Below are 27,272 nucleotides of genomic sequence, written 5' to 3' on the forward strand. Positions count from 1 at the left end.
GATTCCAGAAACTACTCTAAAAATAAAAAAAATAAAAAGATTATATAGGATAGGGTATTACCACATTATAATTTTTTTTTTACCTCTGGATTAATGGTGAAAGTTTTTGTAGATTTTCCAACACTGAGAAGATCAAATATTATTTCTTTCATTGCAAAATCCAAACGTTCCTGGAAAAAAATAACAATCAAGAGATCCTTATAACTTTCTATGACTACATGTTGGTTATCATGTTAAGAATTATGCATATAATGGCAACAACACAGGTTTGTGCCTATAAGAACTTCATAAATCTAGACGGACAAAAGAAAAATACCTATGAATTAAGATGAAAAAATATGATATAAATATATTACTTAATTACCAAATGATTTAATATCCCAACAAACAGTTTCAAACACTCATTTATCAAAATCCCACCCAAAAATCTAAGTGAAGGAATTTCCCGAGTGATGACGAAAGGGAGTCCCAAAGCAAGCGCTATGCAGCCGGCCTAGGGAGCGGTGAGTTCATACTGAGACAGGAAGAACAGGTCTCCAGGAAGGAAACCTCCAAGGAAAGAAAAGATTAGTAAGATTAACTGAGGTTTGAGAGGAGTCACACAGTTCTCACCGGTGTGAGGTGATTAACCCAAGGAGTGGGTAAGATCCAAGGGCAGGAAAAAATAAAGACGTGCACCGATGGCAAAAGGTTTCTGAACACAAGCTCTGAAGCACAGTTTGCTTTCAATCACCTTACGGACGCATTTATACCCGTCTAATCATCCTTAGTTCTGCGCTCCAGTAAATAGCAACGTGTTCATTTTATTTAAATATTCCTTATTTCTTCACTGTTCAAAATAATTACATTATAGATGATCTAAATCATCAGAATCGTCACAGTTCTAGTTCAAAGAGAACACAATGAATATTCTGAAATCAAAGCATTTTCCTAAATATATAAAAATATTAGTATAATATTTTATATAATTTATACTATTAGTATAATACTAATATAAAAATATTAGTATTATATTAATAGTTGACGAGATAACCCTACCTATGCTTCTCCAGGGCTGATGTCCCCAAAGGGAATGTGACCAAAACCGGGGATGTGCTCACTCAGCACCTGCTGAATCCCCTTCAAATAAACCGTCCTTTACTGCAGAGACTACAAGCTCAAATCGTATTTCCCAGGGACCCTCAGAATAGTGGGCTTCGGGATGTGACTTAGACCCTGCCAAGTGGTAAACTCATGTGAGTCCGAGGGAACTGGCATGCGTGAGGAAGAGGAGGAGGACAGAACGGAAGGAATCTTCTACTGATGGGGACCACGGCAGCAGCAGGATTCCGAAGCAACTGTGATGACTTCCTACTTTGGCGGCTCTTTGTGGCAATTGTTTCTGCAATTTCCTCGTAGTCATTCAGAGTAGTCCTACTAGTGACTTTGTGAACCATCCAGATTTCTTCAAAGAACCCTCTGGGTTCATCTAGCTACAGCAGATTCTAGTATCTGTACCTAAGAAACTAGATTAATGCAGGAGAGAACAATTTTCCAAAAATCTTTTGAGATACTCAAGAGGTGATTAGTCAATGGCCTGACAGTAGGATTGAGAGAGACTTCCTGGACCCCTCCTAAATTACGGGTTTCTTCTGCTTACGTCTCATTGCCTTCTGCAAGGATGCAGATCGAGGACTTCAACTGACGTTGTCACAAAAAAGTTATTAGCATACTTTTCCACTATTCAATATTAATAAATGTTTTGTTATCATGCTTGTAGATGTGCAAATTTTAAAACTCCAAATTATTATAACAGATGACGCATGAACTGCACGTGTATGTGTATTATGAGGTAAAGCACTCACCTGAGCAATGAACTGAATAATCTTCACAAATATATTGAGAGGCGTATCACGAGGAACCACACTACGTGAACCTTTTGGAAAAAGTGCTGACACTATGCTCATAAGACGACTATAGAAAAAAAAAAAAAGACTGAGTCATAAAGAGATAATGACATTAACAACAAACATTCTTCCTATTCTTCATAAGCTGTCAAGAGAATTCATATTCCTTAAGGTCTCTATAAGGTTCACTAAAATTCCATCAGTGTGATATTTTTTACCAAGATTTAAAAAAAAATACACTTTAATACAAGGCACTCACCTTTGAGTTACAGTGTTGCTTTCACATTTTATTCTAATTACATAAACCCACAACAATCTATACAAAGATTCCAGTGCAACTCGAGACATTTTAGGATCTTTATTCTGTTTAAAAACAAAAGAGAATAAAAATAAACTTATTAAACTACTTGAATCATTTCAGATCAAATACAGTCTATCAACAACTAAAAGCCCCTACCCCACTCCTTTCTGTCTTTCAATCTAAAGCAGTTTAAACATGTAAATTTATGTTCGGTATATGGCAAGTACAGAAGGTTGAAAGGTAACCATAAAAAGGAAATCCTGAGCCATTCCTTAGACTCTCAAACAAAACAGTAAAATATTAGTATTATATTAATATTATATTAACATTTTAAAGAACTCCTAAATTATACATGCATCAACTCACTTGATAGTAAATGGCTCACACAATATCGACATCATGATGGAAGGATTACTCATCTTTGGAGTAATTCACTGCAGCCCATACGTAAAATTTAGAACACCAAAGGTTATTATAGATACTTAGATTTATGAAAAAATGAAAAATATTATTGAATGATTATCCTTATAAGGGACTACAGATTAGAGGGGGAAGAGCATGGACTCTGAAATCAGGAATGACGGGCCAAAGCCCATCTTTGGGCACTGTTTTATCACTTGGTACCACAAGCGATTTTGTCATCTCTAAAATGGAGATAAAATAGTACCTACCTCACAGATTAAGGAAGCTATTATGTGAGAAGCACTTGGAACACTGCCTGGCCCATGTTAAATGCTCAATACATGTTAGCTGTTACACCTTTACATTTTATTTAGAATGAGAAATTACTTAAATTATCATTTAGAACGAGAAAGTTATTCCATTTCAATCAGAACTTGATCTGTAAACTTTTTCTTCATGCTACTTATTATAAAAAGTTAAGTTCTCAAATGACCAGAGTCATGTAATGAGATTTAATTGTGAATTTTGAAAATGTAGATAATGGTCATTTTCATTAGGAGAATTTTTTTGGAGGGCGGGGCAGAGGGAGAGGGAAGGAGAGAATCCTAAGCAGGCTCCACGCCCAGGGCAGAGCCTGACACAGGTCTGGATCACACAACCCCCAGACCATGACCCAAGCCAAAATCAAGAGTCAGATGCTTAACCAACTAAGCCACCCAGGCGCCCTTAGGAACATTTCTTTATGCATGTTGATTGGTTATAGGATGCACTGATTGCTATAAATTAGCATTCATTTAATTTGGTTTGGGGGATTTTTTTTTTTTAAGATTTTTATTTATCTGGGGGGTAAGCACGAGCAGGAGGAGGGGCATTGGGAGAAGCAGGCTCCCCGCTGAGTAGGGAACTTGATGCTGGGCTCAATCCCAGGACCCTGACATCACGACCTGAGCCAAGGCAGACGCTTAACTGACTGAGCCACCCGGGTGCCCCAGGTTGGGGGACTTCTTATTGTTAAACAGTTATTTTATATACAGCAACCAACAAAAGGTAGTTTTAAAATACTAAGTAATTTAGCCACCTTATTTTATGTTTTCCCAAGATGCAGAAAAACAGACAACCACGTAGGATTAAAGGCAATGCAAAAAGATAACAATTGAGGATTTTAAAAAAAACCGCCACTAGAAAATATAATTTTACACATCTATATGAAGAATTGATATAATTAAGAATGGAATATTGGGGTGCTTGGGTGGCTCGGTCAGTTAAGCGACTGATTCTTAATTTTGGCTCAGGTCATGACCTCAGGGTCCCGTGTGGAGCCTGCTAAGGATTCTCTCGCTCCCTCTCCCTCTGCCCCTCCCCACCTCTCAAAAAAAAAAAGAAAAAGAAAGAATGGAATATCAATTATTCTGCTGGTCAGTGTCTCAACATCAATCCCTCCTTCCGTTGCTAAATCCATAATAATTCCAAATTTCAAATACACTCCCCAGTAGTTACTAATTTCTACTAATGTAACTAAAGCAACATATAAAGTATCACGGAATGTACACATGTTACTAGTAACAACCAAGCTTCTTGTAGTACTTTCCTTTCCATCACATAACTTTCTTTCCTATCATTTAAATCCAAGATCTCAAAATATAATATGTACACTCCAAATAGTATTTTTTATATTAAATTATATTTTCAAAATATGACTAATACAAATTAATATATGTTATATATTAAAAATATTTAAGGCCAATTCCGCATAAAAAAATGTTCTGATATGAGTGGTTAGTAAAGTATTTGGGTTATCTTATGTTAAAAGTTGAGGTGTCTGGAATGAGAAAAACTTGACTTTCAAACTTTCTAAGATGAACTAGTATGCTGACAAAGCTGAGTTACTCTATACTGAACAAAGCCAAAACCAGATGAAAAATGACAAAGCAACAATCGCTTATTCAGTCACTAAAATGCTGCTACACAACATGTCTGAATAATAAAAACATCCTAAATTGATCTGAGTCTTAAAGATATATAATTTCCTAGCCACAATTTTGTTATAAAATGAATAATCAGATTGTTACAAAAATTAAAATCCAGTAACGTTCTGATATGTCCAATATGTTTGGCAGCAATCATTTTAATGTTTCTTTCCCTTCTTTCTACTGGGAACCCAAACCAAAATATTTTGTTAAGAACCCAAACCAATAGGATGAAAGTTTGAAAAAGTCATGCATCAAACATCGTATCTACAATCTAAGCTACTATCTCCTTAATTTCATTGGAAAATGTTCTTTAAAGTCTCATTTGTAACATGTAATTACTGTAATGTTAATCAGACAATAAATTAAACAGACTATTCTAAAGCTGAGGATTGGGGTTAAGAATCAATATTTATGATCCCTTGTAGCCTGTAAATTCATCTTCTTGGGGCCACGTTAATAAGAACCCTGTAGGGTGTCCCTGATGTGTGCCAGTCTTTTACAGGAGGAGAAGCAGGTTGGAACAAATTCATCAGACATGCGATGCAACAATGGGTAAAGAAAAAAAAAAGCCACACTTAAAGAAGATCAAGCAGTATTTTACTTTGTACCGTCAGCACAACTCACCTGGAGTGTTTCTATTTGTTTTCTGATACTGTTGTTAGATGGCATCTAAATAAAGCAACGTGAGACAGCAAACAAACATGAGATGCAGCACATGCATGTTAGATGAAAATAAGCACAAAACAACACAGCTCTTCACCAAGGTCTCTATTTAGAAGAAATTTGAAAGTTCCAAGACAGTGGCCAGAAACACTACGGAAGAAAAAATCCTATAATTCGGGGGTCATGGGATATGTCTACAATACTTGAACTAAGAGAAAATAAATTTTTAACTACCTTAAATTTTCCTCTCAAAGCACTGCATTTGAGTCTGAGCAAGTGTAAATTTTTAAAAGAAAATAAGCATGCAATGTAGAAAAAAAATCTTCAAATTATTTCTATAGGAAATCTATGCTTATTATCTGCCCCCCCACCCCTCTCCAACTCTTCTTGAGAAACTCTGCAATCATTTTGCACACAGTGACCTTAACTGATATAAAGATAGGGAAATAGGAAACTACCAAATTCTATTTTGAGCAAAAATAACAGATTTAACATTTTCCATGAATATAAACGGATGCTTTCTCCTGCTAGTTATGGGCCTACAGGACTAAAGCCCATTTCTCATGGTCGCCAACTTCAAAAATTAGTGTGGAAATTTTAAAAAAGTGGACAATATTAAGTGTTTTAAAAATGTATCCTATTTATCCTTATGGCTCTAGAGAATAATACCTTTTAATATCCCAGAATTATAGCCAAATGTTTTCTGAAAATATTTAGTACAGCGAAATTCCTTACAGTCCATTAAAAGGTAACAGGTGGACCTCAAAAGGCAAAGTAATGGAATCGAATGGATCTAGATGCAGATCCTATCCCTATCATTTTTTGGCTCCCTGAACATGGGTTACTTATCTTCTTTCAGCTTCAGTTGCAGTAAGAATTAAAAGAGATACTATATTTAGAGCATCTAGCATATGCTAAATATTAAAAACAGCTTTAAGAAGTCATAAGTCTAATAAGTGAAAAACTTATAGATTTTTTTGCAATCAAGAGGTTACTTGAATCTCAAAACAAAGTCACTTTAGGCCATTATCTTCAACCAGTTTTTCCTATATATAAAACAAATAAATTATATTTGTTACAACAGATAACTAGTGTAGGTTTTTTTCCTGCATACTCAACGCCTTACCTCAACTGCAGTGTAGCCACAGTATCTAAAACTTAATAAAGAGGAGCCAATTCAGAAAATTTCTGCTGAATAGAGCCTTAATGTAAGTTAAGGGTTAATGGCCAAGACAACTATATTCCAAATATTCATGCTAAGGTGGTTCTTATCTCCTTTAGCCTGGCAGATTGACATTGCCATTAATGAAAATGGATAATATGCCAGAAATATTTAACAGGAGGTAAGGGTTCAAAGAAAACAGCATTTTAAATGAAAGCCTTAAGACAAAAAATAAAAGTTAAGGTACTGCGAAAGAATTGCAAATATGTTAGGTGAAAACGTATATATATAAAAAAATTCCAACAAGCAACAGAAAAGTATGAATTGTCATGAAACAGAGCAACCTTTCAGAAAACACTTAAATGCATGTCATTAAAGGATGGAAAATCATACCACCCAGAAAAATGATCAATTCCCTTTTAGTACCTATATCTGTATGAATTTTTCAAAATGAGGACAGAAAACAGTTCAACGCAAATAATTAAATAAAACCTATTTTCTGGTTGCATGACATAAAAAGTTCAATAAGCTTGATTTGGTCCTGAGAATTTCATAAAGAAAGCAAAGAGAGTATATCAATTCTCATCCAAGTATGAATAATATCGATGTGTATCTAGGAGGAAAAAAAACAAAAATGTTTTTCAAAGACTTCCATTTTCTGTATACCTCTTTAAGTAATCAAGGCACTTTTGAAAATGATATATAAAGACATGGAAAATATATATAGGATAATGTTGTTCAGTGGACCATTCTCAAAGTGGGAAAGAAGAGCCAGTCCTATTGCTCCAATACCCCCTATAGGGTCAGAGAAAAGTCATTTAATCTATCTGTGCTTGCTTTCATTGTCTTCAAAGTATAAAGGTTTCCAATGTTATCCCTAACTTAGAGGAATAACAGGAAATGAAATGTCATGTCGGTCATGTTTCTATAATTTGTAAGCAAATATTCAAACATATCCATCTATGCATCAAAACAGTGTTCAAATCAAGCATTTATATGACATGCAGGCGAGGAACAGCGCCATGTTCCATGTCAGACACTAACTGAGCGCCTACCCATAGAAGAAAAGAAGATCCTGTTCGATCCCGCTAGCAGAGCACCCTGGGAAGATACAGATGCTACTATTGCACAGTTTGGGTGACAACACTAAGAGAGACCAGACATGGATGCGCCAAACAGTGTTAGTAACAACTATCTCTTGATTCAAGGCAGAATCATTTCAGGAACTTCTGGATCCATGTGGAGCCAATACCAGGCTTTTAGATTTGGCTGGGCATACTTATATTAAATGTGCTTTTAGTGACATTTTATTATCAAGGCTTGTTTCACTTTCAGACTGAGGCCAACATTACTTAATTTTCTCAAAATGAAACACAAAATAAGTATCTGGAGGGTTCTGTAAGATTAATACTCTGCAATTCTAAAGGAATTTATTTATTAACAAATATTGCTAGATCTAAGATAATATAAACAACAGTTGTTAAAAAGGTACAATTTTGCATTAAGACAAACTAAATTTTCAATCAAAAGCTTATTCGTGTCAATACGTGATTCCCCACAGAAAGAATGATGTACAAGAAAAGCAATACGGTAAAGCATTACTATTCAAATGCACCAATAATAATGAAAGCTTTATTACATACTGTTCAATATATATGCATAAGAGAATGTACGACAGTCAGAATATTTACAGGTCAGAAATGTGATTACATCTTACCTTTAAATGTGACAAACAGTTCTGTAGGAAAATATGCCAGTTATTTAAAAAAAACGGTTTCTGACTGACACATAACAGGCAGGTAATTAGTGGGTACAGAGCCTGCAGGGGAGAGGAAAAGGGAATTAACAGTTTTCATGACAACACACTGGATCTGTAAATTATATTTATTCTCATCAACAAAAAGAAGTAAGTTTTTTGAGGCGGTGTTCCCATTTGTCATACGAAGTACGATCTCATACAGTAATCTAACAAAAAATGATAAAGGGCAAATTTTCTATAAGAACAACTCCTTAATCTATTTCACCTCATGCTTTTATTTTTCCGTAGACCCATCGTTCTTTCAACCAGTACAGTGGTTAGGAACGCAGGCCCTGGCATCAAGGACAGACTGGCATTAAAGTTCCAGCTTTCTATTTGCCAGATACATGACTTCAGGGTGGATACATCAAGTGCTCCAAGGCTCACTTTCCTAACATGTGGAGCGCAGAATAATAATGAGGCATCTCCTAAGGGCTGGGAGGCTTGAAGTAAAACAAAGAATGCAAAGCACTTAGTTCAACGCCTGGCACACTCACTGTTTATTCATGATTAGATCTCTACCTCGTGTGGTCAAGTATTTGTCTAATTCTCCACACTTTCTCCAAACTGCACAAAAATTTACAGAAACGCCTTTAACGTTAGTATGAAGTGGGTGCTTAAGTGTGTGTGGGGGGGAGCCTTAAATCTCTAAACAGAAATGATGTAATTAGACAATGGTTCCTAACTAATCTAATACTTCTGAGTGCAATTATTATAATGTAAAATAAGGGAATTTATAGTTTAATAGGAATATATTCAACCTTCCACATAGTATAATACATAATGTAAAGCCCCTGTCAAGACAGGTAAATACCTAGAATGAAGTCTGAATAGCCTAGCAAATGTAGAGCTAGTCCAATTAGGAATAGAGTCTTAAAAAGAGCAGGAAAAATATATAAAACTTGCCCTTATGTTGCATTTTGGATATTAAAATTTCAGTTTTTATACTTCTTTTAAATCTCTCCTGAATAAATCAATTACTCTAACTCCTAATGAAACATGTAAAGGTTTGAAACATTTTTCAATACCAATGAATGCTTCTTCCTGGAGCTCAGTTCAAAAGTAGTCTGATACAGCATCTCCACAAAATTTTTCAAACAGGGAACATTCACTTCATTTTTAACAGCCTAGGTCAAAAGATAATAGAAAAAGAAAGAAAATGGTTACAAACGTTAGATTAAACTATACAAGAATTACAAGAAATTTCTGTAAAGGTTGAAATCGGTTAGTAATTCACGACTATCTCACTGAATCCTGCGAACTGCCAAATGAGCAACTGTTCAGTAACTAAGATTGACTTGGTCCCTGCCCTGAGAACTTAGGTAAGGGAACAGGCCATTTGCATGTGCTACAACGGATGCTGCAAGAGGAAACTCTGTGCTCTGGGCTCGCAGGAGGGGCCCCTACAGAAAACCTCCACAAGGAAGTAACACCTAAGCTGAATCCAGCTCCTCTTCCCTGAAAGAGAGTAGTTCCCCGCGTAACCCCTGGCCTTGTCCTCCACTACCCTGCCCTCCTGCGCTGGGATCTGGCCCCATCAGCTAGCTTCCTTGCTGTTCCTAGAGCCTACCATGCATGGTCCTGCTTCAGGGTGCCTGCACTGGTGTCTTCTGCCCAAAAAGCCCTTCTGCCAGATACAGCACACCTCAATACCTCGTTCCTTTAATTTTTGCTCAGTTGTTTCCACCTCTTTCCAGGTGGAGGTCTCACCTAATCACTTCAGCTAAAATTCCAACTTCCTTCCCCCTTCAGCAATTCTTCTCCCCCGCCCTACTTTACATTTCTCCATAGTACTTATCACCATCTACATACTCTATATTTTACATACTAGATGATATCTGTTTTCTTCACTAAAGGCAGCTCTATAAGAGAGGGAGTCTTTCCTATCCTATCATTCCTGCATTCCCTTTGCATAGAAGAGGCTCTGATACAAAGAAAGCACTCCATACATGTAATGAATAAGTAGAGTCCAACCAGGCAAAGGAGGTGGGGGAGATTATTAAAGAGGCAAGAATGTTCCAGACAGAAGGAGCTCTACATGCAGAGTGGGTGCTATGGGTTAAACTGTCACCTCTCCCGTAACCTGAATTCAGATATTGAAGTCCTAACTCTGCGTACCTCATAATGTGTGACCTTATTTGGAAACTGCAGATGTAATTTGTTCATTGCACATGTAATTAGTTAAGTTAGGATGAAGCCCTATTGGGGTAGGAGGACCCTACTCCAACATGATGGGTGTCCTTAGGGGGAAAAAAAAAGAATTTGAACAAAGACGTACACAATGAGAATGCCATGTAAAAATGAAGACAGAGCTCAGGTGATGGTTCTATAAGCCAGGGAATGTCGAAGATGTCAGAAACTAGGTGAGAGGCACGGAAAAGATTCCTCCCCACAGCCTCAGGAGGCGTCAACCTGCCAACACCTTGGTCTCAGACATCCAGCCACCCTAACTGTGAGTCAACAATACTGTTGTGTTTGAGCCATCTAGTTTGGGGTGCTTTGTTAGGGCTGCCTTAGCCAACAAACTGTAAAAGCAAACATGGCAAAAAAAGAAGAATCAGGCAATGCAGTATTAATGGACCACAGTCAAAGGTCTTTCTTCCTACAACCTGCTTCTTTTAATTACCTTAAAAATACAACCTAATTCCAGTTAGGTACCGGCAAAACTAGATTTTCACATGAGGGGGAAGCACCAATGACAGTTTGGGATTGGATAAGCAGTAATTCAAATCACTTCTAGAAAAAGAAACTGAAGTACATGTACTAACGATAATAGACTAAAACTGATGTTTTATAAATGGTCTTATAAATTATACCATCTTGGCTAGAAATGGAAGTTAGTAACTTTCCATTTATTCAGGCTTTACTTTAGTTGAAAATTTTAAAAGTGGAGAAATTTATTTTCATGTTGGGAAATCAAAGTGTAGTTTAGACTTTCATTTTATAATATTGAATTAAATGGCTTGTGACCCCTGTATTCATATGAATTGATTGTGGTATTCGGGTCCTGTCTAGAGCATGTTTAGAAAAGGTAGACAGGGAATTTTAAGGAAAGTGAAGAATTTCAAATATTAATGACAGTAATTGGCATGATTTTTTTATACCTGTCTCTGAATATTTACTTATAGTTCAATATTTGAAGATTTTTTTTTAATGGGTAATAACAAAAGTCATGAATTATAGCCTTGCAGGTAGTCTGAGTCAGATAGCCTCCCACTCTAGTTTTTAGCCATGTGACTAGTCTGTTTTCTTTTTGATAAAATAAACCTATGACTTATAAAACCATTATGGAACATAACAGAATCAGACATACAGAGCCAATTGATTTTTTTTTAAAGATTTTATTTATTTGAGAGAGAGAGAGAGAATGAGCAAGGTGGCAGGGGGGAGGATAAAGGAGGGGGAGGAGGGGGGAGGGAGGGAAGGAGAGGGAAAGAGGGAGAGAAGGAGAGAGGGAGAGGGAGAGGGAGAGGGAGGGGGAGAGAGAGAGAGAGAGAGAGAGAGAGAGAAGCAGGTTCCCCACTAAGCAAGGAGCCTGATGTGGGGCTGGATCCCAGGACCCTGAGATCATGACCTGAGCCAAAGGCAGATGCTTAACTGACTGTGCCACCCAGGCACCCCCTAGTCAACTGATTTTTTAACAAAAAACTAAGCTACTTGGAAAGAACTGTCTTGTCAACAAATGGTCAAATGGTGCTGGAATAACTGGATATCATACGTAAAAACAAAACAAAACTTAAAACAAAACCAGTTCATACCTCAACCATACACAAAATTAACTCAAAATGGACCACTGACCTAAAATTAAATCCTAAAACTGAAATACAGGAGAAAACCTTTGTGACCTTGGGTCAGGCAAAGGCTTCTTAGATATGATATGAAAAGCATAATTTATGAAAAACAAAATGATAAGTCAGACTTCATCAAAACTTTTCTTCCAAAGACAGTTAAGAGAATGAAAAGACAAATAAATGATGGACTAGGAGAAAATATTCAGAGCATATATCTGATAAAATATCTGCATCTAAAACATATTTTTAAAATATATTACAGTGCCTGAGTGGCCCAATTGGTTAAGCCTCCGACTCCTGGTTTCGGGTCAGGTCGTGATCTCGTGAGTCGTGGATCGAGCCCCAATTTGGGCTCTGTGCTCGTGCATCAGCACAATGGCTAAAACTAAAACAACTCGCTAAAGCAAGAGTTGGTGAGGATGTGTTGAAACTAGAACTCTCACAGCTCCTTAGAATGCAAAATGTGCAACAATTTTGGAACACAGTTTGACAATTCAATAATCAAACATATACCTACCATCTAGTCCACCAATCGCACTCCTAGACATTTCCCCAAAAGGAAATAAAAGCATATGTCCCATACACAGAGCGGTGCATAAGTGTTCATAGCAGCTTTATTTGTAACAGCCAAAAACTGGAAACAACCCAATGTCTAAAAACAGGTGAACACATAACCAAACCACAGTATATCTATATAAATGAAATACTACTCAAAAAGGGAAAAACCCACAGATATACTAAACAACATAGTTGGAACTCAAAATAATTATGCAGAGTAAAAGAAGCCAAAAAATGGCTTTGTACATTCCATTGACATAAATTCTAGGAAAACCAAAACGAGTGTAGAGTGATAGATAGAAGATCGATAGTTGCACTACCCAAAGGAGGGGTGAGTGGAAGGAGGAAATTTAAAACAATTTTTTAAATTTAAAAATTTTAAAAAAAGGAAACTTCTAGGGTGTGATAGATATGTACATTATCTTTTTGGGGGCAGGAGCAGAAGGAGAGGGAGAGAGAGAATCTTAAACAGGCTCCATGCCCAGTGCAGAGCCCAATGTGGGGCTTGATCTCACAACCCTGAGGTCATGACCTGAGTCAAAATCAAGAGTCAGATGCTTTACCGACGGGGCCACCCAGGAGCTCCAGATATGTACATTATCTTGATGGTGGTGATGGTTTCATTGGTGCATACATATGCCAAACTGTATGCTTTAAGTATGTATAGTTATTATATGTCAATTTTACCTCAAGTTTAAAAATGAAATAATGATATATATGAAAAGAATACTTACATAGCAGTGTGCAGTAACTGAAAGTGAGAAGTGTATCACATACACACAACAACTGAGTTGGGTTAGAAAAAAAAAAAAAAAACCCGTGGGAAACAAAAAACCTGGCATCTAAGTATTATAAAATCCCTTAAGCCTATTTATAGCATGCTGTTACTAGTAACTGCAAAAATTATTTTCAAATAACACACTGCTTTTATACCCACAAAGGCTTTTATAAATCTGCTTCCCTAGATGTTAGTGCGATCATATTTACAATAAGCCTATTTTCTAAATAATTTAGAATATATAGTTTGACAAGTGTGATGAACGTCAACAGCAACTACAGAACAGAACACTTAGAATGAGACAGTCCTGTAAATTCCAAGGTACATATTATATAGTACTTTTAATTTCTTCAGAGGCCATTAAAATGGCGACCACATTGTAGGAAGCAGAAGCCATGAGTAAATGCAGTTTGTTGCACTGAGCCTACTTCAGCTAGATCGTCAATACTCTGCCCTCCTAACAGTCTGTGACTCTTAAGGGCCTGGGCCCATTCTTTTCATTAAAAGACTAATCAATGTTATACTGGCATTTGGCCAATAACCATTTTCCCCATATCCACATTACATTCAAAGTTTCCACTTATTAGTCCATGAAATTATCAGAAAGTAAGACTATTTCATGTGGCAACTTCTTCAGCGAAAAGGTACTTTTAACATATAATATAAAAATTAAAATATACTTACAGCAGCTACAGGGATAAGAATCTCCACAAATAAACCAGCAAGTGCATGTTTTATATCTTTATCTTTTACTTCTAAGAAATACTGAGCACATTCCTTGGGGGGAAAGAGGTATATATTAGGTTCACACAAGAGGAAGAGTTAAGACTTTTTAATATCATGATCATATTGTAAATACTGTCATTTTACCAAAAAGTGAAAACATGCTCAAATTAATAAAGAAAGTTAATTCATATCTGTGACAGATTTAACATCTGGAGTAAAGAATTAATAACCATGTCATTAATTTATATACATTTTGTTTCTTTTAAAAAAGTCATGAGGAGCAAGAATAACCATTCTGAGGCTAATTCTAATTCCTGCAATGGAGAAGGTAGGTCACCTGCATGAACTGAAATGATGCTTCAAAATCTTCTACAGGATACATTTTTACTCGAAAAAACTTCATTCCCATTATTAAGCTGATGATGCTTTGGACCACATGTGGACTCTGTTCTTTTTGCCGTAGTTCCTTCAATTCTGTCACAAACTTCTTCCTCACAGCCTGAAACCTTGAATGTACATGAATATATGATACGGTACGGATTTAAAACACTAATTTCCCACATGATATTCAAGGTGGAAATCTAAAGATATTGTACTGAAACATCATCGCTTTTCTTGGCCCCCCCTCAAAATGACCAGAAAAGCATAGAGAAAAACAATGTTATTTGTCATTCCAAATCTGCTGTCCATTTATTTTAAAATTAGAAATTCCATAAGGAGATAAAATAAGACTTCTTTATTCCTATCATAGCATCAATACAGCTCCATGATCATTTAACAATAATCATAATAAAAAAATCAAATAATCCACTCATAAAATGTCCCCCTGTAAATCAGATAGTGTCTCTAATTTTTAAGGCTCCTTTTTATAAAATCTATAATTTGAGTTATATGGAGAACAGATTAGGGACTACAAATTTGTTCAAAGACATGAACCAATCAAACTGGAGAAAAACTGAAGGAGAGGAATGGGAGGACACGGTCTCCCCTAAATGTGAATAAGCAAAAGAACCGAAATGCTTTCAAATATGAGCACCATCCTGGATTCAAATCACCACAACTAATAAGGTGTTATTTTTTTCTGTTTACACTACAAAAAGATACCTAACAATTTAAAAACCAATACTACTTCATTTCCCCCCTCTATATAATATGAAACAGCTAAAGATTTTACTATTTATGTTACTTGGGGAAACCAGTTCCCGAAAGTAAAAATGACAAATGAAGCATATTTTCCAATTGTCACTGACTACAGAGGGGGAAAAAAATAGTGCATACTAATGAAATATGGATACATGATAGAAAGTACTACTTATCCACTTCCATTTGAGTCCTGGGGAATAAAATACCATTTTCCATGAATGTGTTCTTTTGCATTTTTTAAAGAAAATAAAAAGTGGATAAAAACCTTCCCATTGCAAACACTAGAATCCAAGGGTTTTTCTCTTTTATTAAATTTCTCATAATAATTATTAGTTACTAATATCACAGGAACTAAACATGAACAAGAATTGTACTTGGCTTCTTGGAATTTAGAAAGGTTTTTATCTGATGATTTCAGGACCAAAGACTCTTTAAATGACATCCAAGAAAATCTTCATTGATAACTTTTTACCTTACAAATTTCCCAGTAGCAACAAAGGAAATTCAAAATCTTCCATAGTCTTCAGAGCAACCACAAGACACTAAAGACAAACTTTTTTACTGTTTACTATAATGACGGTTCAAGGCAATTCAATGAGTGTAACTTCTAATGAACAACACCTTTATGGAGTAATCTAGTATCTCCTTTCTCTTTTTTGATATCTCTTCTACCTATCCAAAACTCTGGTGCTAAGACAAATAAGATAATTAGGAGGAAGACACGGCACTGCTATCTCAGAAATGAAAGTACTCAACTAGAAAGTATTAAAAGTCATTATTAGCTCTGTAGAGTTCTTAAAAAAAGAAAAAAAAAAAAAGACTTCTCATAAAATAGTTAAAAATAGGAAATAATGTCCTGACTCTTCCCGGTAATTTCCGACTTCCTCAATTCACACATTTATGGAAAACCCCAAATAAATGAAAACAAGTTGTGAAATTAATGTATGGATGTAACTTTTAAATCCTCTAAGGAATAGAGCAGCTAAGTAATAAAAGGTCCGGTAGACTTCAAACTATGAAAAAAAAAAAAAAAGATCCAAAACTGTATCTACCATATTAGTAATGAAGCATTCTAAAACACAAATTGAAATCAGTGATTTGCAATACTTACTTTGATTGGGCAAGAACCCCTATGACCTCTGCATATAAATCGGCAATAATGTGCACATTCCCAGTGTTGGTTCCTGAATATCTAAAATAAGAGAACAAATGTATTATCAAATTTTTCTACAAACTCTTCCTAATACATCTGAAAATTTCTTATCGGGGTGTTATACATTTTTTTTTCTTCTGAAGATTCATCTATAAGATAATAAAAACCACATGAATTTTCTTCTTTCTGGACTTTACTGTGTCACAAAATTTAACCTTCTAATTCCCATAAATCCAATCAATAGTCTTAAGAATTATTTTAATAAAATCTTTCCTATGGGGGCACCTGGCTGCCTCAGTCAGTACAGCATGTGGCTCTTGAACTGAGTTCAAGCCCCACCATTAGGTGTGGAGTCTTAAAAACAAACAAACAACAAAAAACCAACAACAGAAAATAACTTTCCTATAAGCATTTTGTGTGGATTCAAAAAGAAAGAAAGAAAGATAAATGCTTTGAACTCTAAAAACAAATCATCAATGAGAGCTTGAATTATAAGTAAATGGTCTAAACCTGGCCTGCAGAGAACAGCAACGATCCCAAGCTAGTATTTTACTTACCCTTCCTTATGTTTAAAGTGCTTAAAAGCTAAGTTTAGAACTTCATGAACTAAGGGATCGGGCACAGGATGAACAGGAATCTAGAACAAAAAAATTATCAAGTCAGCAAGAGCTAAGTAGGTTACAAGTCTTTTCTGAATGTTCTCCACATTTCAACTAATTAAATCAATAGCCAGTTTTCATTTCCATGATATGATCTATTACTAATTAGTCAATCTTCCCTTTTTCTAAGGATGTTATTATTTTCTCTGAGAATTCAGTTACCTATCTAATTTAATAAGCTCTAAATTTAAGAATGTTAGCTCCATAATCACAAATCCTTGAACTACAGTCCATAAAGGGGAAAAAGTAGTTGTGATTGATGTAACTATAATTGTTACTGTCTGGAAATTAGGAAGACACCCACATGCACCTCTCTGCACCACGTATAGGAAAGCAACCTCTAGCTGAGCCAGCCACACATTCCATTACTCTGATTTTCTATCATCAACAGGAGCCAAAATGACACCACCTTTTCCAACAATTTAAAACTATTTGTGGCCTTATTCGTATTAGAAATTTGTCATTTAAATATCTTTGTTTAGTTCTTTAGAAGTTATATGCTACTTCTTCATATGTAAAACAAATCAAAATATTTAAGCCAGAAAGTAAAATCCCCGCCCCTTCCCCCTTTTATAATCACCGTTAATAGCTTGGTATCTATCCTTCCAGATTTTTCCCTACACACACCCACACCCACACATACACACCTTAGTTTTCTTAACAAAGTGCTGCATCTTTCCACGTCAGTACTTAGAGCTCCTCCTTTCTTTTCAATGGCCATATACTACTCAGTATAATTTTTTAATGAGCTTCCTATTGCTGACCATTTCATTTCAGATTTTCAATAATCAATATACATAATGTTATACAATAAACATCTTGTACATTTAATGTTACATACTTGTACAGTTCCAGGGGCAAGAGTCCAAAAGGAAGAACTGGTGGATCAAAGATTATACAGGTCAACACTGGTATGTATTCAAGGTCTATGTATGTGTGGGTCTGTTTTTGAGCTCACTATTCTATCAATTTTTATATGTTGGTACTAAAATCATCCAGTCTTCATTATTAGACTTTATGAATAAGTTCTGATCTCTGGTACTGAAGTCCCCCTTATTTTTCTTCAGAGAGAGCTTAGCCATTTTGGGACCACTGTTCCTCCATATTCAACTTAGAGTCACCCTTCCAAGTTATGCAAAAACTGTCAGGACTTTTACTGAAGTTGCAATCAATCTATACATCAATTTGGGGCTCACTGTATTCTTCTACGTTCACATGGGATATCTTTTCACTTCTTTAAAGGCTTTTGGCAAGGCTATACACTTCTCTGTTTTTGTCCTTTGATGGGCTTATTCCTAATACATATGAAGAGATGCTTGATTTAATTAGTAATAAGGAGAATGAAAATACACAAGGTATCATTTTACACCTACTCAACAGGGAAAAGTCTGATGATACCAAAGAGTAGAGATAATGGCCATGAATGGGGTTTCATAGACATTGCCGGTGTTAAGTTTAAATCAATTTTTTTAGATAGCCCACAATCCAGTGAAGCAGATCAAAGGATGCCACCACAAAGTATGGCACTTTGGCATGAGAATCATTCTGAGCTGAAGGCAACTGACAAACAGCAGGTGCGGGAAAAGCTCTCCAGCCTCTCCTCCTCTTTCCCATACCAAGAAAACAACAACCATTATCATCAGAACAGAAAGCTGACCATGACATAGGTCTGCACAAAGCTTACTAAACAGCCCCTATCTTCCATTAGTTTCCCCCACATATTTTCCTTCCCCCAATTTACCACCCGTAGAAGCCCAGACACTTTTTCTTTGTCTTGTCATTTCACAATGTATTGCTCCTTGTTAAATTTTAGGGTCTAACCATTCTTTATGTCTTCAACTTCTTTTCCATGAAAACCTCCATATGCTTATGTAATAAACCTTTTCTCCTGTCAATGTGATGTTTGTCATTTAATTTGCAGGGCTCTAGGAATGAACTTATGAGGGTGGAGCTCCACTACACTAGCAATTATATGCCTAAGAAAATAATTATGTATAGTTACACACTTCATGGGTTAATCTTAGCAACATAACGTTGAGTGAAAAAGTCAGTCCCAGAGGACAACATACAGTATGATACTTTTTTTTTCTAGAAAATTCAAAGCCAGAAAAAACCTACTATTCTAACATATATGAAAACATTTTTTAAAGAGAATAATTAACATAAAAATCGGTATAATGGTAAGGGGGGAGCCAGGGAGTGAACTAGGAGAGATTCATATAATTAGGCTTAAGCTATAGGTATTTTGGGCCCAGAGGTAACCATTATATTTATTGTAAACAAATACAAAGGCAGCCACACGGAGAACAGTGATAACAGTGTATCTTGAACCAGGATCATGATTTATCCCATTCTGTGACCCTGAAGTCCAATTAAAGGAAAACAAAACACACAGGAATTCTACATTTCCTTAAAAAAACTTACCACTATATATTGGAGAACACCTCATCAATAGGATAAAAATGTAATCGAGATCTTAATTTATCAAGAAAGCCACAAACTAGACTGGGGAAAAGAACAGCAGGGAACTCTAATTATTCAGAGATGGACAGAGAACGTTTCTTGAGGGTTTGATAAAGGAGAGGTTTTTATTTAAAATAAAGATAATTTATTTTTTACAAAGGTAAATCAGGAGTCTATCAGGAGGGAGCTGAATTCAGTCCTGAATAACGATCAGGAGCTAGTTCAAACCCAGTAAATAGGAGAGAGGCATGAGAAACAGTAACCACAATTACACTGCAATGAGGAGCAAGAGATACAAGAAATGCAGCAACTATTCATCGAGGTGTATTGAGCTCAATGAGACAGCGACTGAACTCACACAACACAGGAGAATACTAGCACCATTTTTACGATGCTGTCCAAGCAGAGGGAGGCATGCAGCTAATGCAGCTTTGAAAGGCTCCTGGTGAACTTTTACTCCAGGATGGAAGGCTATAGCTTTATCTTGGCTAAGCAGACTGATACTTGTTGTCGACCAGATGAGGATCCGAGAGAGCATTCGTCTCAGATTTCCTAGAAATTGGGACTGCGCTAAAAGCCTGTACCTGGAATTCAATTTGAAGAAAATGAAGAAAATGTGCTCCATCACAAAATCAAATTAAGTGAGGAAGCAGCTGTAATCCAAACTCTACCTTTCTTAGCTCTCAATGAACCTTTTAAAAGTAGAAACCTGATGACACAGGAAAGAAGTTCATTCATCTGTTTGTAGAAGCCAAGCTTTGAAAATCCCCTGTTAATTGCACAGGAACTGAATTTATTCTACACAGTAAGGTTCAAGAATTCAGACTCTAGAAGAATAACCTTAGCCTTTGCCCCACTTTGGAAGAATAAATTTTAAACCCAGAATTTCTTTAGCAATTAGAAATACTTAACTAGGAATTTTATGATCGACTGTATAATTATAAAAAGCTTTTCAGGGGCACCTGTGTGGCTCAGGTCATGATCCCAGAGTCTAGGGATAGAGTCCTGCATCGGGCTCCTTGCTCACGGGGGAGCCTGCTTCTCCCCCTGCCTGCTGCTCCCCCTGCTTGTGTTCTCTTTCTCTGACAAATAAATAAATAAAATCTTAAAAAAAAGTCTCCCACTGCCTGCTGCTCCCCCTGCTTGTGTTCTCTTTCTCTGACAAATAAATAAATAAAATCTTAAAAAAAAGTCTCCCACTCCCCCTTTTCCATCTTTTATAGGCAGACACTTCCTCATAGAAGTGTAACAATCATGTTTTATTGATATAGGAATTTCAGAATATTAGCTGATCAATTAAGTAGAGGCATGACAACCTTTTACTTGGTACTGTGAATGCCTCTTTTTAGGACAATACTATTATCTCACATTAAGAAGAAACTCAAAATATATTCCCAAAGTGCTTTTATACACACCAAGCTGATGGATTTATTATAAGTAAACTATAATCAAACCTTTATACAATAAATAAAAATATTTTCTTCACTATAATGATGAAAACGTAGAAAGACCATGGATTTTGGTTTAATCAAGCCACAGCTTCTCTTTTTACTAGTTATATAACCTTGAGCAAGTTTCCACTTCCCCACCTATAAAACATAGACAACAGACTGGAACGCTATAATCACTGCCCCTGAGAGAATGAAAAATCGAGTATAATACAATTGGAGATTGATTCTTGTCCTCTCACTTTTCCACCTTTTTCTAAAAGGGACTAGGCCAAAATTCTTACCTCCTGAGAAAGTAGGGCACACGAAGGGACTAGAATATAAGGATGGAGATACTGAGAGGAAAGCCTGGTAGGGAAAGTGGCAGGAAACCAGGGCCCATTCGAGAAGCAATGAGGCAGATGTATTCTCCCAACCGGATCTTCCCTCAACTGGGCCCATCAATAGGCCCTAAGGTAACAAAAACAATTACTATCATCAATGCTGCTGTCCCATGCATCCCAGTCAGCCCTTTGGCTACCTACTGATGGTTAAAATGGGGCACACATCTACCACCAGGTGATGACAAACTTCAGTCAGGAAGAGGCTGTACTTGGATCAAGCAGCCTGACTTCCAGAACCTGTTCCAGAATTCACGGTGCTCATCATACAGGCTGGCCGCAGACATTTCACTGACCTTGCAATAATGCAACACTGCATTTTATGTGGTTTAATTTTTTATACTCCACTTACTGTGCTGTGTTATGGTTTTACCATATTGATTTCCTCACAGGGATGTTTAATGTGCTCTAAGCCAGAGATATGAAATACAAGTTAACTTAAACCTGTAATTTCTCCTAAACCGTCTTACGTGGTCCAGCGACGTTGGAAGTCTAACAATGACAGCTAGGGACACTATTTACCCATGCTGTGTACTCTTTATTACTACCCTACTAGCCCTACTATGGTCACCATCAACACTTTTTATGTGTCTGTGTGTCAGATATTAGGTAGGCATTTTTATAAATATTACTTGTAACACTTAGTCTTACAAGGTAGATACTTCTTCCCTATCTTACAGATGAGGGAACAAAAGTTCAGAAGCTGATGTGTACTTCTCTAGAAAATACTGTATGCCCAGTTTCTGGCATATAAAAATGCATTTAATAAGGGAAACAAATAAGGAGAGAAAGCTTTAAATTTTATCATACTGTAGCCAGAAGAGACACAGAAATAGAAGTGAAAGAAGAAATATGTCTTATTTTTAATTTTTGGAAGAAAAAAAGGACCACCTCTAAAAATTTTAAGAATGAATATTTTCAGACATTCTTAAAATCCCAATTTCTCCCCTTATATTCAATAATAATAATAATAATAATAATAGGGGCGCCTGGGTGGCACAGCGGTTAAGCGCCTGCCTTCGGCTCAGGGCGTGGTCCCAGCATTATGGGATCTGAGCCCCACATCAGGCTCCTCCGCTATGAGCCTGCTTCTTCCTCTCCCACTCCCCCTGCTTGTGTTCCCTCTCTCGCTGGCTGTATCTATCTCTGTCGAAAAAATAAATAAAATCTTAAAAAAAAAATAATAATAATAAAAACTATTCTCGAACTAAATCTCAGAAAAAGGCAACGGGGTGGGGGTGGGGAGCAGAATCCATTTCAGTTTATAGATGAAAAGTTCTATATTCCCACCCATAATATCAAGACTTTTTCAGGTCTTGTCATTTGTGATTTTAGAAGCAGCTTTAATTCTACTTCAACATTCCAGAAGGATATATACCTAGTAGACTCTAAAGAATACCTGGGGGCACCTGGAGGGCTCAGTCAGAGGAGCATGAGACTCTTGACCTCGGGGTCATGCATTCCAGCCCCACGTTGCATATAGAGATTACTTAATAAACGTAAAAAAAAAAAAAAGATTACCCAGGTATTATTCCAAGGCCATTCCTACCACCACCTCCCAAACTTTAATGCTTTTATCACATCATGAAAGTGAAAAATAACAAAATTACGCTAAGATACGGATACTGTGGAGTCAGCAAAGCTCATTCATTACCTGAAAGACCAGCTTTCGGTGCAAAGGGGAATGAGTACATTTAGCCTCAGAAAAAATCACAAATAACTGCATAAACTTCGGGAAACTCATCCACATCGAAAATGCAAATGTTAAATCTGAAAATACCAAGGATGTACTCCACCTTCTGATACTTCACAATAGCATGAATAAAACTGAGCCAAGAGCTGCAAGTGTTTTACAATCTACGTTTCCCAATCTTATTTGTTTCATTGAGTAAATGTCTAAAATTTCACGTGAAAATTGCTTCAAACTTTCTAAATGTTTATGTTGCCATTTAAACATGCTTTTACTATGACTTTGAAGGCCTTTGGTATTAACATGCTAAAACTGGCAGTTGGCCATGACCCCAAAATTATGTTTGACTTTCTTGGAAAAATAAAATTAGTCCTCTATCATCTTGAACTAATTTTGTTCCCACAGTGAATCATACGCATTTCATCACATTTATACTAACTCAATTCTTTGTTTAACTTGTTATGATTAAAACTTTAATTTAATTTTCCAAGATGCTGGCCATTTCACCTAATTTTGTATCACTGACTTTACCAATATTTTTATTATTAATGGGAGAAAACTTGGGAGTAAAAAAGTGAACTAGCTTTATAATCATCAGCAAGTCACTAAATTAAGAACATTTCTTCATCTGCAAAATGAAAATAACAGATAATATTTATGGAGCACTTTCCATGTCCCAGGCATTACTGTATTTAACGCTCATGATTCTAGAAAAATGATATTATCATCCCTCTTTTACAGAGGGGAAAAGGTAGTGGATAATAACTCGCCCAAGTTACACAGCAAGAAAGGGACAGAGCTGGGATGAAAACACTTATCCTGGCTGTCTCCCAGTTTTATTACAATGACTGGCTAAAACAAAAGATATAGAGCCTTTAGGCATCATAAAGAGTTCTAAACACACATGAAGACATGACAAATATTCAAGAAACAAAAAATTTATAATATATGAGGTCAAGAACTAACCCGTAAGGAATATTTACTCCTCCTTATGACTGGCCCAACCATGTATCAATACTTCAGTACTCCTGGGACCGTCCGTATCATCAAAATAAAACTGAGTCACATTTTAATATGTGTCTCTTATGTGGGGCAAAAGTAAAAGTCCTATTAAATTCAAGATATATTACATTGATTAGTCTCTGGATCTATTAAACCCTACATCACTTTGACATGGTAGAAAATTGGGTTAGTTTGTCATGATATTTCAGAAAGTTCTATTGATTTTTACTTCATTTTCTCTGGTTTTATTAGTTTTAAAGAAGCTAAAAAAGACTTCCCTTTTACTAGGGAAAAGAGGGAAAAAACCCATGTAAGATTTTTAATAAAGCATCTCTGTGTTCTTTGTGACAGATTTTATTCTTTCATGGGTGCATTTGAGTGAAAGTATGAGGGTAATGGTAAAAGAGAGAAAACAGCAAGTGGAAAGGCCACTGTAGGTTGGAACAATATGGTGATAGAACCAAAAAACAGAGATTAGCTATTAAGGCTGTTCTAGGGACACCTGAGTGGCTCAGGCAGTTAAGTGTCTGCCTTTGGTTCAGGTCACGTTCTCAGGGTCCTGGGATCGAGTCCCACTTTGGGCTCCTTGCTCAGTGGGGAGCCTGCTTCTCTCTCTGCCTGCCACTCCCCCTGCCTGTACTTTCTCTCTCTGACAAATAAATAAAATCTTTAAAAAAAGAAAAAGGGCTGTTGTATTTTTTTTTCACACTTTGAGTCCATGTGAACCATGGATCTGAAGGGATTTTGTGGAATGGACTTGAAAAATGAGCCCAATGGAAGTTTATAGATCCTATGGTTTTCTCCACCAGAAGAGCTATCTGGATTCTTTTTTAGGAAGAGGAAGGAAGGAGGATGAAGACCAAGAGAATGGGGAAGAGGAAAGGACAGGGGAGAGGGAGGGAGGGGAAGAGGAGAGAGAAAAGGAGAGGGAGGGAGGGGAAGAGGAGAGAGAAAAACTTACATAGGGTTGTCTGTGCACGGAAGCTCTGAAACTGCAATGAGGAGCAACTTTCAGAGGAGACACTGACTGGCAAGTGAAAGAATGTCTCGGGAAACAGAGGAGAAAAGGCACCATGGAGCCAGATCAGAGAGGGGCCTGAATGTCTAGGGGAATTTACAATTTCTCCTGCTAAAAGAAGAAACCCTGTATTATTTAATTAAGCAAAGAAGTACAAATCTGGTTACCAAATCCCTCACATGACCTACATCAGCACACAGGAGATGCTAGAGGTCAACCACTATGAGTCCTAGGCAAAGTCCAGTCATGGTCAACGGCCGCTCTGGTCCTAAGCTCTTCTATCCCTAATTACGCTGGCCTCACGGTCTTAGGATCCCAGAGAAACTGAGATCACAGAAAGCAAACCTGGCTTGTTAGCACAACTCCCAGAGGAAATGTCTTTCCTACACCTACAGAAAGAACTTTATGAAAGGTACAAATTAATTAAAATGATTTTCACCTTAGATTAATTCACTTATCTGTTTTTCATATTTCAAATTCTTATTTGCAGCTTTCAGATATTCAGATTTCAATGATTTTTCACATGCATTATAAAAACAAAGGCAAAGTATAAAGAAATATATAATTCAAATAATTTTATATTGCCTCCACCAAAAAAATTTGGCTGTCAATTAACTTTAATATCTAACATTTGCTGTTTGCTTTCATATTATATATTCTATTTCATTTTGTATAACAAAAACAAAATCCCTGTCCAAACATGTCATATGCATAATGTGATTTGTTTTCCTTCTTTTAGGTTTCCTAACTTTTTCAAAACATTACAATGTACATGGATGGAAATATATGGCTCATCTTTGAATGATATATAGCTTTTTAAAGACTACAAACTATAAAAAAAAAACCAAATACTTTCATGCATTTGAACAAATTACTTGATTTTAGTAAATAAAAAACCAAAAATTGACCCAAAAAAAGAAAACTTTCAAAATCAGGTATTTATGTATATCAAGTGAAAATATATATGAAACCAGACATTATATGTTTACAGCTTTACTGTTTATGCCATTCAGATGTTAAACTCATGAGTGCAGTGTAAGCACAATGCCAGCATCCTAAGAAACAGCGAATAAACATTAAAACATTTATTATCCTGAGGTGTTTTCACTTGTCCAAAACCATTCGCACTTGACAATTTGGTGCTCCCCATGTCAAACTGCCTGTATCCCTTAACTGTAAGCGCGCAATTATTACATGTTGGAATGTAGGCCCGAAGGCTTCGGAAGAAAAATTCTTTGAAAGTGGACTAAAGTTGATGAATGACAGGCAGACTCTATTCACAGCTAGAAGCTCATATGTAACCCAATTTCTATTCGGCTCAATTTGGCTAACAAGATCTATCTTAGATGGCATTTTACAAAGGTAAAAAGAATAGGAAGTGATAGGGACGGACCACGAAAGCCCCGGGCAACTGAAAGACACGTAATTACACTGGAGAAATCTAGTTAACGTGGGCCAGAATTTTAGACATAACATCCTAAATAAGGTAAATGAAATGGGAAGGCAAAATAAGAATAAGAAACACAAACTCTGCAGACAAAAGAGCTTCTTACCTGCTTTAGAACTTCAACTAAAACTAAACAAAAAATGAAATCTACTGCTAAGTCTCTCCTTTCAAGAAGATAATCTCTTTCACGTTGCTGTTCATCCCTGAAACAAGAACCCCAAATTAGGATTGCATTTAAGACCATAAATTTTAAAATAGCTATAGGTTAATAGTTATTTACTGAGCTCCTTGTATGTATGGTGTCCTACAGCAACTGACAGTACAAGTTGTTTTTAAATTACCCAATATGTATGTACATTCTCATTTTCTTTCTCCTGTTAGGTATTTTGTACAGTATTGATAAAGATGTCACTATTATAACTGTCAAAAATTAAACCCATTCTAAAGGAATCGGTTAAGAAAAGTATTTTAAATTTCAAAAAATCTAACATTGCTCCATATTTGATTAGCATTTTTTAAATTAAAAACTGAAATAAAAGTAATAACTTTTCTTATGAAAATACAGTGCCGGGTAACTTTTTGCATATCTAAGGTGAAAAATCACAAGCGGTATCGACTAAAGTCCAATTCCAAACTATGGATCATCTCCAGAACACAGACAGATGTTTTATGCAAGGCCAACACATCCCTGGCAAATTTGAAGGAGGGGAAGATAAGTTCTGGGATTTCAGCACCAAGGAGAGTCCCACGGTATCATAACATAGGGTTTGGCAGTCCTCTTGTATCACAATTGCTTCCCTTCACAAACCGAATGAACGGACCTTTTTTATATTT

At 36.3% G+C, this 27,272-nt stretch overlaps 1 protein-coding gene across 7 annotated transcripts in view; it reads right to left on the bottom strand.

Annotated features, from left to right (window-relative positions):
* The window catches only part of FRYL (FRY like transcription coactivator), a 247,256-nt gene that overhangs the window by 92,101 nt on the left and 127,883 nt on the right, over positions 1–27,272 (bottom strand). For 4 of the 7 annotated variants that reach the window (XM_057309789.1, XM_057309790.1, XM_057309785.1 and 1 more), the window contains 11 exons: positions 26,545–26,641; positions 16,889–16,968; positions 16,290–16,370; positions 14,373–14,541; positions 13,994–14,086; positions 9,211–9,309; positions 8,102–8,203; positions 5,184–5,228; positions 2,146–2,249; positions 1,845–1,953; positions 84–170 (listed from right to left, as the gene is read on the bottom strand). In XM_057309789.1, coding sequence (XP_057165772.1) covers positions 84–170; positions 1,845–1,953; positions 2,146–2,249; positions 5,184–5,228; positions 8,102–8,203; positions 9,211–9,309; positions 13,994–14,086; positions 14,373–14,541; positions 16,290–16,370; positions 16,889–16,968; positions 26,545–26,641 — 1,066 coding nt within the window. The remainder of the gene's footprint in view (positions 1–83; positions 171–1,844; positions 1,954–2,145; positions 2,250–5,183; positions 5,229–8,101; positions 8,204–9,210; positions 9,310–13,993; positions 14,087–14,372; positions 14,542–16,289; positions 16,371–16,888; positions 16,969–26,544; positions 26,642–27,272) is intronic. The other 3 variants (XM_057309788.1, XM_044387721.3, XM_057309787.1) reach the window with 1 other exon arrangement.

The sequence above is a fragment of the Ursus arctos genome, unplaced genomic scaffold (assembly GCF_023065955.2).
Source record: "Ursus arctos isolate Adak ecotype North America unplaced genomic scaffold, UrsArc2.0 scaffold_9, whole genome shotgun sequence".
In the NCBI taxonomy this organism is placed as follows: Eukaryota; Metazoa; Chordata; class Mammalia; order Carnivora; family Ursidae; genus Ursus; species Ursus arctos.